This window comes from Octopus sinensis, linkage group LG10, assembly GCF_006345805.1.
Source record: "Octopus sinensis linkage group LG10, ASM634580v1, whole genome shotgun sequence".
NCBI classification, from domain to species: domain Eukaryota; kingdom Metazoa; phylum Mollusca; class Cephalopoda; order Octopoda; family Octopodidae; genus Octopus; species Octopus sinensis.
In genome coordinates, this window is record NC_043006.1 from 56,218,832 (window position 1) to 56,231,331 (window position 12,500).

Here is a 12,500-nt window from a genome sequence, read left to right on the forward strand (position 1 = left end):
AAATATACGCCCGAAAATATATATTGCAACATTATGGCTAAATCCAGGATGTATCCATATTGTTTCAATCCCCATATATAGCTGGCAAAAGTTGTAACATTACGCCTTTCCTGAACTCTAAAAGAAAATCTATAACTATCCAGTCTAGTCGTAATGTGGCCCTCCACTGCCCCTACGTATTTCTATATATGCAAACGTCATGCTAGCGCGGTCTGACAATATTTATAAGACAAATTTGCACTCTTGAGGGAAGGAGCCGAAAACCTCGCTTTTGCATCTTATAGGTGGCCGGGTTAAGATATTCTTTTTCTCAGTTAAGTAGAGTTTGCATATCCTACTGCTGTTAAAGTAATACCTACACTTATATATATTCCACTTTATGTCGTAGGCCTAAGAACTCGTGGCGTAGATCAATACAAAAGGAACTAGTGGAAGGAGGGCATTCATGGCAGAGTATAAATACAGAAGCGAAACATTATGCGACATGGGATTCAATTATAAGTGGCCTATACTCCGCGTTGGATGGTTAAAGGCAGAAAAAAAAGAAAAAAGGAAACAAAAGAAAAAAGAAAAAAAAGAAGAAAAAAGAAAAAGAAAAAATGCAGTGTTTTCATTTCGTCTGTCTTTACGTTCTGAGTTCAAATTCCGCTTTTCGGGGTCGATAAATTAAGTACCGGTTGCGTACTAGGGTCGATCTAATCGACTGACCCCCTCCTCCCAAATTCCGGGCCTTGTGTTGGTGTAGAAAAGAATATACAGTGTTTTCTTTCAATGTCCATGTATACTTCGCCAGGGATGTGGTATTTAGTATTTCTTGGATATTAAACGAGGATTTGTTGTTTAACCGATCTCTGAATAGGCCTCCTGTCACGCTCACATATTTATACACATCTCTCGCTCCATTAGAATCTAAGAGATGCAAAATATCACATCTCTGGTGAAGCATACATGGACATTGGATGAGAACATTGCACATTATGACATCAAGTGGAATATACTCGATAAGTGTAAACAAGACTTTAGCTGCAGTAGGATGTGTTACTTCTGCTTAACTGAGAAAAGGAACTCCCCAATCCAGCCATCTATAAGCTGTAAAAGTGAAGTCTTCTGTTCCTTCCCTCAGTAGAGAAAAATGTGCCTTATACTCATAATCGAATGCAAGAGTATCACCCTAAAGCAGTTCATGTTTGAAGCTCCGACGAAGCTATAAGCTGATACTCAAGCAGTCAAGTATGAGTTCATTGTAACTTACCGCAGAAATAGCTATGAGCTGAAGATGTTCATAGCGTAATTGTTTATTCTGTTATCATACCAATTTCTTATATATATACATACATACATACAAACAAACACACACGCACATACATTAGGACCACTGAGGATTATAGGTGCACTGGGATATGTAACATACTGCCAAAATTAGGCTTCCCAAAGCCAGAAAAAGGAAAGCTGATTCGAAGACTACAGATCCAATCCACCACTGGAACTGTAAAAATCTGTAAAACTTTCTAGAAGTTTATCATTTAAATATATATGAGCATGTCTAGATATGCAAGTATATAGTATATGCATGGGAAGACATACATAAAACAAAGCATACAAATCTGCACGTATACATACATACATACATACATACATACATACATACATACATACATACATACATAATACATACATACATACATACATACATACATACATACATACATACATACATACATACATACATACATACATACATACAAACAAACAAAAATACCCTGTTGCTGATGCTGAAATTCCAATAAAAGAGCCTTGGATTTTGGTTAGAAATTACCTCTTTTCTATTGGCTAGAAATCTTGAAATAAAACTGAATAATGACGTACATACATGCATGCGTACGTACGCATGCACGTACATACATACTTACATAGATCTGAATATACGTGTATATATATTTTCTTAAACATAAATAAGTAAATCGGTACTTACGCAATGAGTTCTTGATGAATTTTACCCGTAAGGTGAAACCCTGTCCTTTTATTGGGACATAAAAGTTAATAAGAGCTGCGTTCTGTGATGCAATGAACTTGCGTCTTGGCCTATTGATTCCACAATATCTTTCATCGTGTAGATTCCTGGGTAGATCGTTAGGACTGGGGAAGAATTGGTTGTTCAGCTCCCATCCATCAATGATCTAAAGAAAGACAAAAGTAATAATTTTACTCATATTTTTGTATGCACGGAAATATTTATCGAATGTTCTCAAAGTACAGATTTGTTCAGTGATGTAAAATTTCACTAAGCAACTGACATTGTCGCTTACGACAACGAGTATTCCAGCTGATCCGATCAACGGAACGGCCTGTCCGTGAAAATAACGTGAAAGTGGCCAGCACTCCACGGACACGCTTACCATTAACGTAGTTCTCAGGGAGATTCGGTGTGACACAGAATGTGACGAAGTTGGCCATTTGAAATACAAGTAGTGCACGTTCAACTGTGTGGACTGGAGCAATGTGAAATAAAATGTCTTGTTGAAGGACGTAACTCATCACTGGTATTTGAACTCACGTCCTTACGTTCACGAGCTAAATACAGTAACAACTAAGTCACGCGCCTTCATGTCATTATACTTATTCGGGATGGTTAAAACCTTCTATTTATACATCATTCAGAAGAAATCTCGTTTAAAAATAGGTCGTATGACACCTTGTAACACTCCTAGAAACTACTTGTTTTGTTATTTTTATTGTTGCTGTTTGGATATGAAGAGGTTATAGTGGTGGTGGTTGTAAGGCGGCGAGCTGGCAGACACGTTTGCGCGCCGGGCGGAATGCTTAGCGGTATTTCGTCTGTCGTTACGTTCTGAGTTCAAATTCCACCGAGGTCGACTTTGCCTTTCATCCTTTCGGGGTTGTTAAGTAAAAGTACCAGTTTCGCACTGGGGTTGATCTAATCGACTTAATCCCTTTGTTTTTCCTCTCTATGTTTAGCCCCTTGTGGGCAATAAAGAAATATATAGTGGTGGTGGTTGTGTTATTTAGCCCCAGGTCAGCAAGAAAATCTTTTCGTAACATCTATTTAGGACCAGTGAAAATTAAACTTGCCAGTCGAATCATCCTTCTCAGATCATACAAACTACTGATATTTCATATATTTAAGAAGCAAAATTATTTCCTTTTTGAGAAAAATTAAATGATCACTCTAAGGTTTCCATATGTTATTTATTGGGAAACAGGTCGTAATGGGATTCACAATATATTTCCACGTGGATATAAAACTTTTAGTCCAAGTGGAAAAATATAACGCTTTTTCAATTATTTTGTCTATTTGTTTGATTTCTAAAATTAGTATAATCCTAATGCAATAAAATTTGAAACAGAAAGCTGATTCCGTAATTTACAAAAATGCTGCTGGTATCTTTACCACAACTTCAAAGCTGCAATATTTAACACAGAACATTACTATCATTTATGAAATAATCGGAAAGTAGGTGTGACTAATTTAACATTGAAACTAAACTAAAATGCAAGACCCAATATATGAACGAAACTACTTTTTCAGGGAACAGATAATTTGTGAAATGTTCACATCATAATGTGTAAATTGAAACAGAAGTTATTTGACCGATAATGGCGAATGTGAAATACCTAACAATAGATTCATAAGTTTCCTTATTGCTTTAGCATTGCAAGTGGTATAAAAGGATATTTTCTATTGTGCTGCTCTATGTTGCATTTTAAAGCTATACCAATTAAACTATTTTTTAAAAATATCTGAAAATATTTGTACAAAGTCAAGAAAGACGTTATGAATTAATGATTCAATTCCTCAGGAATTTATTTGTTATCATTCATTATCAAGTCAACAATAAACAGCACCCAGGAGTGAAACTACGAAAACTTAAGCTTGTCAGCAATTAAATCTAAGTCTTTGATCCGAATCAAGACAAAATCGAATGTCCATGGTTTTGTGTTCAATTACCGCCGAAGACGGCTTTGACTTTCACGTTTTTCGATGCTGATAAAATAAACATCTGTTGAGCAGTATGGGTCCAATATTGCTTTTACGAGAGTAACGTGTAAAAGGAGGATGTTATTAATAATATAGAAATGATATTGATTAAAGCTGTTACATGTATCCATCTGTATAAAATCAGACTTATATGTACACATATAAATATGTTCACACGCACACACACTCACGCACTCACACACACACACACACATCATCTATTACTTGTTTCAGTCATTAGACTGCGGCCATGCTGGGGGACCACCCTGAAGAATTTTTAGTTGAATGTATCGAGCCCAGTACTTATGTTATCAATCATTTTTGCCGAACTGCTAGGTTATGGGGACATAAACAAACCAGCATTGTTTGTCAAGCCTTGGTGGAAGGGGGGACAAATACACACACGCGCACACACACATATATATATAATATATATATATATATATATATATATATATAATATATATATTATATATATATATACATACACGACGGGCTTCGGTCCGAGGCTATAGACGAAGACACCTGCTCAAGGTGTTACGCAGTGAGACTGAACCCAGAACAATGTGGTTGGTAAGCAAGCTTCTTACCACGAACACACAAATACATATCTATAAAAGTTTGAACATTCATCTGCACATATATATCACATCACCTGGTGACCTCAGTGTGAGTCCCCAGGTCACCAAAAGCAATATAGAAATGAGCATGACTTATTAAAGCAACATGTGATCTAGCTCTGAAATCACACCGTTGGGAATGGTGGTTTGCGGGAAGACTTCTCTTCTGTTGGTCCCTTTTCCTGTTTTCCTATAACTGCTCAAAATATATGCATATTGTTGGTGTATTTACACCCCCGTAACTTAGCACTTCAGCAAAAGTGACCGATAGAATATGTACTAGACTTGCAAAGAATAAGTCCTGGGGGCGAATTCTTCGACTAAAAGCGGTGCTTTAGCATGGTCGCAGTCAAATGACTGAAACAAATAAAAGAACAAAAGAATACAAGAGTATATATATATATATATATATATATATATATACTAAGCAATATAGGATGCTTGCTACAGGAGACTGGTAACCATTACAATTTGTAGCGGCGAAAGGTCTGGACGTTTTTTCTGAGGCTGACCAAAGAATTTTTATTTTAGATATAAGTGATGTACTCAAGTGTAGTTATGTTTTTAGCTTGTGCTTTTTCCATGATCATACGTGAGTATTTTATTTATATCCCATCGAAAGTTCTACTGAAGAAGGAATATATCTTTTTTATAAGATTAAGTCCGAAATTGATTCAATATAGAGATAACGAAATTTAAATTTTCTAAAGGTTAGTTGCCCGTTTTCAGTTTCAATTTTCCTGTAACAAGCGGATTATAAGTGGATAAAACAGTGTATTTGGCTTTAGAATAACCCTCTTAGCCCTTAATTATATGATGTATATTGCAAACGTAACGGTTTTTTTAAATATACTGCCCACGCTTCCTGATGAATTCCTTTGCTGTAGAGTAAGGGACTTCATCCTATATTGCTTAGTAGTAAACTCGATGCTTGCTACAGGAGGACTGGTAACCATTACAATTTGTAGCGGCGAAAGGTCTGGACGTTGTTTTCTGAGGCTGACCAAAGAATTTTTATTTTTAGATATAGTGACTGTACTCAAGTGTAGTTATGTTTTTAGCTTGTGCTTTTTCCATGATCATACGTGAGTATTTTATTTATATCCATCGAAAGTTCTACTGAAGAAGGAATATATCTTTTTTATAAGATTAAGTCCGAAATTGATTCAATATAGAGATAACGAAATTTAAATTTTCTAAAGGTTAGTTGCCCGTTTTCAGTTTCAATTTTCCTGTAACAAGCGGATTATAAGTGGATAAAACAGTGTATTTGGCTTTAGAATAACCTCTTTAGCCCTTAATTATATGATGTATATTGCAACCGTAACGGTTTTTTTTAATTATACTGCCCACGCTTCCTGATGAATTCCTTTGCTGTAGAGTAAGGGACTTCATCCTATATTGCTTAGTAGTAAACTCGATGCTTGCTACAGGAGGACTGGTAACCATTACAATTTGTAGCGGCGAAAGGTCTGGACGTTGTTTTCTGAGGCTGACCAAAGATTTTTATTTTTAGATATAAGTGATGTACTCAAGTGTAGTTATGTTTTTAGCTTGTGCTTTTTCCATGATCATACGTGAGTATTTTATTTATATCCCATCGAAAGTTCTACTGAAGAAGGAATATATCTTTTTTATAAGATTAAGTCCGAAATTGATTCAATATAGAGATAACGAAATTTAAATTTTCTAAAGGTTAGTTGCCCGTTTTCAGTTTCAATTTTCCTGTAACAAGCGGATTATAAGTGGATAAAACAGTGTATTTGGCTTTAGAATAACCCTCTTTAGCCCTTAATTATATGATGTATATTGCAACCGTAACGGTTTTTTTAAATATACTGCCACGCTTCCTGATGAATTCCTTTGCTGTAGAGTAAGGGACTTCATCCTATATTGCTTAGTAGTAAACTCGATGCTTGCTACAGGAGGACTGGTAACCATTACAATTTGTAGCGGCGAAAGGTCTGGACGTTGTTTTCTGGCTGACCAAAGAATTTTTTATTTTAGATATAAGTGATGTACTCAAGTGTAGTTATGTTTTTAGCTTGTGCTTTTTCCATGATCATACGTGAGTATTTTATTTATATCCCATCGAAAGTTCTACTGAAGAAGGAATATATCTTTTTTATAAGATTAAGTCCGAAATTGATTCAATATAGAGATAACGAAATTTAAATTTTCTAAAGGTTAGTTGCCCGTTTTCAGTTTCAATTTTCCTGTAACAAGCGGATTATAAGGGATTTTAAAACAGTGTATTTGGCTTTAGAATAACCTCTTTAGCCCTTAATTATATGATATATATATATATATATATATATATATATAGTGAGCGGTGTTCCACAAGGCACTGTTTTGGGACCACTACTGTTCATAATGGCCCTCTCAGACATGCCCTCAGCTACGCAGAGAGCCACGATCACAAGTTATGCAGATGATACAAAAGTTTCACAGGCAATACAGAACCCCGAAGACACTATGCACCTGCAATGTGAGCTGGACAAAATATACAAGCGGGCTGAAAAGAATAGCATGCAGTTCAATGCTGAAAAGTTTCAAGCTTTATGCTATCAGCATGCAAAGCTAAATGCAACACCCAATAAATGCACTAGACCTGGAGGGATTGCAATCCCAGAGGCACAATCAGTGCGAGACCTGGGTATTTACATGAGTGATGATGCAACATTCATGTGCATTTTGCTAAATTGGCAATGAAATGTAGGCGGCTGACCGAATGGATTCTTAGAACCTTTAGAACAAGAGACCAGGAAACCATGATTGTCTTCTGGAGGACACTTGTCCTAAGCCACTTTCCTTATTGCTCTCAGATATGGTCACCATCCAGTGTCAAGTTAATCACAGAACTTGAGGCGATCCAACGAAGCTACACGATGAAGATAGCCTCTGTGCAGCATATAAGCTACTGGGAAAGACTCAAGAGATTAAGACTCTATTCCTTAGAGCGTAGGCGAGAAAGATATGCCATAATATACATCTGGAAGATCCTAGAAGGACTTGTCCCAAACTTTGGCATCGAGAGTTACACAAATACTAGAACTGGGCGCCACTGCATAGTGCCAGGGACTCCAAATTTGCCATCAAGATGTAGGACAAGATACTGTGATAGCCTGGGCTTCAGAGGCCCACAGCTCTTCAATATCCTCCCGAAGAACCTGAGAGACCTGCATGGGGTGGATGCAGATGTTTTAAAATAAAACTGGATCTCTTCTTGTCAGGTGTCCCAGATGAACCAACTTCACAGCAGGAGGTGCAGATGAGGGCAGCTGCATCGAACTCTCTCATGCACCAAATGGCAATTGCTAAAAAACATTCGTGAAGTAAAATCATGTAGCAACACCAAATAGCGGTGCCCCCGCATGGCCACAGCTCGTGAGCTGAAACTAGATAAAATAAAAATAAAATAAAATAAAATAAATAAATAAAAATAAATATCAGTTACTGAATGGAGTATGGGAAATCCGGGCTACATATGTTTCATAGTGAGTGGAACCTCAGAAGTGGCAAAAAGTATATACCACCGGCTACTCTTCAGGCCAAGGATATCTTGATTTGATTAAACGCTACATTGTCGCAAGGAGGTACATATATAAGCATATATTTTCGCATGAGGTACTGTCTTTCATGTTTTTCAGGGGCATGGAGCATAGTTTAATTTCATCACCTGTTTCTTGAGTCTTTTGTAGAGTCTATTTTGTTGCCAGCTTTCCAGTTAAGCCCGCGTTCTAAGCATATTTTCTTTAGATTTTCAGTGATGGATGTCCTAAAAAGTTATGATTGCTACTATGCCTTTTTTCACTGAGCAATATAAAATATTCTTCAACACTGATAACTTAATTTGTATATAAAATGCAGCTTATGGCGAATGAATATTTCTTGTATATGTATTTAAACGTAACAACGCAGCAGTATCAGTGCATGTATTTAGTTCAATGCTGGTATGACAAGAACTCCAAACTTGGTATATGTGTATACGAAATAAAGATCGTTATCTTTTCTCTATAATTCAGAACCAACATGCCTGTGTTCAATAAATAATTGCTTTTCTCATCAGATGCTGTATAATTCTATTTATAAGGGAAACCATAATCCGGACAAAAGTCTCCAAGCTATATGGTGTATGCTTATTAATGTTGCTATGGAACATGTATACTTGTCATTTAACGGAATGACAAAGCGATTGATTTGTGTAGGGGAATATAGATATGATGAGAGTGTTCCTTTTCATCTCCTTTATGTTGGTAACTTTATTTTCTTTTAGCGTTTCTTGGTGTGCAACTTCAAATTACTTTTGGTTCCATTGAAAGAAACTTTTTATTTGCTTGACCATATATATTTATATTTCTCAATTTATCTTTATATCTTGCTCCACCTTAATTCCCCATCGTTCACACACAAACACACACAAAACACACACACAACACACACATATATATATGTATATATATATATATAATTATATATATATATATGTATATATATATATATATATATGTAGGTGTGTATATATCTATGTATGCATATGTATTCATGAATATATGTATGTATATATGGATATATATATATATATATATTAATCTATCTATCTATTTTCTATCCATCCATCTATCTACCTAATAAATAAATAAATAATAATATATATACTTTATATATACATATATATATATATATATATATATATATATATATTACTTATATATATATATATATATACATACATACACACACACATTATATATATATGTATATACATACATATATTTATATATATTTATATATTACACACACATATGTATATATATATATACTTGTATGTGTGTGTGTGTGTGTGTGTGTATGTGTGTGTGTGTGTGTGTGTGTGTGTTTGAATGCGTGTTATTAAATTTACTGGGCGGTTCAGAACCTCGCAGCGAGTAGAGTTTTCATCCCAGTAGGGAACTTTAGAACCGACTAAACAATGAGGAAACTAAAGAAACTACAAATAAATCGGTGGTAAGGTAGGAGGTTCTGCAATTGTGGCCGCTGGTGGGAGTTAGCTTATTTTAAGCTTAATATTGTTTTGTTAGACATATTTATTAATTTTTGTGTACGTAATTTCCCGTAGAGAATATGAGCGTTTCATTGTCCTGTATAGTTATAGTTTTATTTAAGTATGTGCCTGTTTGCGTATGCTTGTTTATAGACGAGGTCGGTTTGCGGTGAACAGTGAACAAACTATATAAAGAACTATCTTAGAAACGAAGTTTAAAAGAATTTCTTTGTAGCGGTGTCAGTGTTCCTGAATGTGTATATGCGTCTGCTTGTAGGTGAGCATGTGGGTGAATGTGGTGTGTGTGTGTGTGTGTGTGTATGCGTGTGTGTGTGTGTGTGTGTGTGTGTGTGTGTGTGTGTGTGTGTGTGCGTGTGCGTTTGTGTGTGTGTGTGCGTGCTTCAGGGATAGGGAATTAAAAATTGGAAAAGAAATGGAAATTGAATAGATAAAAAGAATATTAGGAAAGATATATTTGTCTATGAAGTCACATGTCAGTTAGCAGTAGAACTTATTGCTAGTAGAGCGTGGGTGTATTTTAATGAAGTTGTGGGCGTTTGGGGTGCATAATCTCTGTAGAATATTTGAAACTGGAGTAGTTTTCAAAGGCCAATGTATGTGGTGTGTATTTGGGCTACGTAGATGGAACTAATGAGATGTATTTCTTGTAGAAGGCTGCAAATTTTAGTTTTGATAATTGATTGGTGTACGAGATGGGGAGATAATGGACGGGTAAAAGACTGGGAGATCTTATGCATGTAAGCGATGGTCTCTGTAGTATTACTACACGGCAGTTTTTAAATACTACTTAGTGTGCGCGTACTACAAAAGCGTCGTAACACTGCGGTATTCGTCCGGAGAAAACTCCTCTATAGGAGTTTAATACACAAACGCATCGAGACACCGTTGGCTGACAGCAATTGTTCCGCACCGGTCGTGGAACTGCTGTATCACGTGAATTCGGCATATTTTGCGCCTCATTATCACTGCTAGCTGAATCTTCTCTCCACCGATATATTGAAAAACAGTGAGCATCCAGTCAACGGTGTTGCTCATAGCAAGCAAGCCGGGATATTAGCGATAGAGGCAGTATTGTCTTAAATCCAACTTAATGTGGCTGGATGCAATATAAGAATACTGCAATACTGCGATATTCCTTTTGAATAACTTCTATGTATAGAAGATTAATGCATAAAAGCATAAATTTCTCCCGCACCGGTCATAGAACTGTTGTATCACGTGTTTTTGGTGTGTTTTGTGCCACACTATATTAAGTAGTATTTAGAGACTGTCATTATAGGAAGTGGTTTTATATTTGAAAGTATGCAAATACTGAACAGTGTATTTGTTGCGGTGGTTATATGTTTATAGTTCTATATTTAAGAGATAGTTAGTTCTATATTTAAGAGATGAGGAATTATGTACATTATTTACATTATTATTCAGGTCACTGGAATCGAACTCGGAATCTTGGGGTTAGTAGCCCGCGCTCTTAACCATTATGCCATATGCCCGTGGGCAATTATGGAGTAAACCTTAGGGCTTATAAATATAATATTTTTCTATCCTCTCTTAATACCAGTTCTCATATGCTGCTCATATCTGCACGCGGTTTGCTTAGGAGGTTGTTGTGTCCAAGCATATGTGCTACTTCTTTTAGTTTTCGTATACATATATGTATGTATGTACCTATGTATGTATGTATACTTACACTAATGAATACATACATGCATGTATACATGAGTATTTGTTGGTATACACGTTGTATACAAGCCTTTTTACATACTCTTTCCCGCCCAGCCGTCTATATCAGATATTATACCTGCCTTATCATTTTTCCTGTAATTCCCACTTTTTATAGACTTTGTGCTTTTCCTCTTACTTGTACCTGTTTTATTTTCCTCGCCTATTACAACGTATTATTTACTGATGTTGCCATTTTTTTCACTTTCCACGCGTGCCTCTCACCTTAACTACATTCCCATCCACTCATCTCCATTCAAACCTAGCCAAACACCTGCATCCCACATTATTCAGAAACCCACACCACATTCTCACCCGGTCCCTGCCACTTTGATATTATTTATAGCTCTATTCGAGTTACACCGATGAAAAATAATCATATCACGTTCTCTCGAATTTCTAATTTATTATGTCGTACACAAATTTCAACTCTCTCTGTTAAAAATTGCTTTGGTCCAATGGTATAACGTCTGTCATCGTTACTGACAGGGTGGGTTTAAGTTCCACGGCGAACCCTCAACTTATTCTATCAAATGGTTTGCTTTTTCTTTACCCAATATTTGTACGCTATTATTTAATGCTTTATCTTCTTTGCATTCTACTGATAAAAGCGAATTATTTTACGTTCTCTCGAAGTTTCTAAATTCTTATGACGTACACAACATACACACACACATACATATATATGCTTAACAAACGTAATTTACATAGGGGCACATGGTGTGCTATATTTCTCTGTGCATAACAAGTCGAAATGTTTATTCAGTCAAATTATTCCTAATGGCACTGTTTCAATTATTTTATACCGAGATGATTTATGAGGAAAAACATTTTAGATTCCATATTTCAGTTTTGTTTCTTATATCCAAAAATGCATTGTTTGGTTCATCATTGTTTAATTAAGAAATTACGATGAAATTTGGATCGCTAATTTCAGGCAAAATTGCGCAAAAACTTGAAGGCGCCCACGCTGATTTTTATCTTTCCCTCTGTTGGCTTGTGGACTCCTCGTCGCTTAGCTATTTATGCTGATGGAATAAAACCGCTCCAAATTGTAGTGTAATGACAGATTGATATTAAACGGCTTCAAAGTCAA

General features: G+C 35.9%; 1 protein-coding gene across 1 annotated transcript in view; it reads right to left on the minus strand.

Annotated features, from left to right (window-relative positions):
• Window positions 1-12,500, minus strand: part of LOC115216744 (corticotropin-releasing factor-binding protein) — a 160,030-nt gene that overhangs the window by 25,371 nt on the left and 122,159 nt on the right. The window contains exon 4 of the mRNA XM_036506702.1: window positions 1,973-2,177. Within this exon, the coding sequence (XP_036362595.1) occupies window positions 1,973-2,177 (205 nt within the window). The remainder of the gene's footprint in view (window positions 1-1,972; window positions 2,178-12,500) is intronic.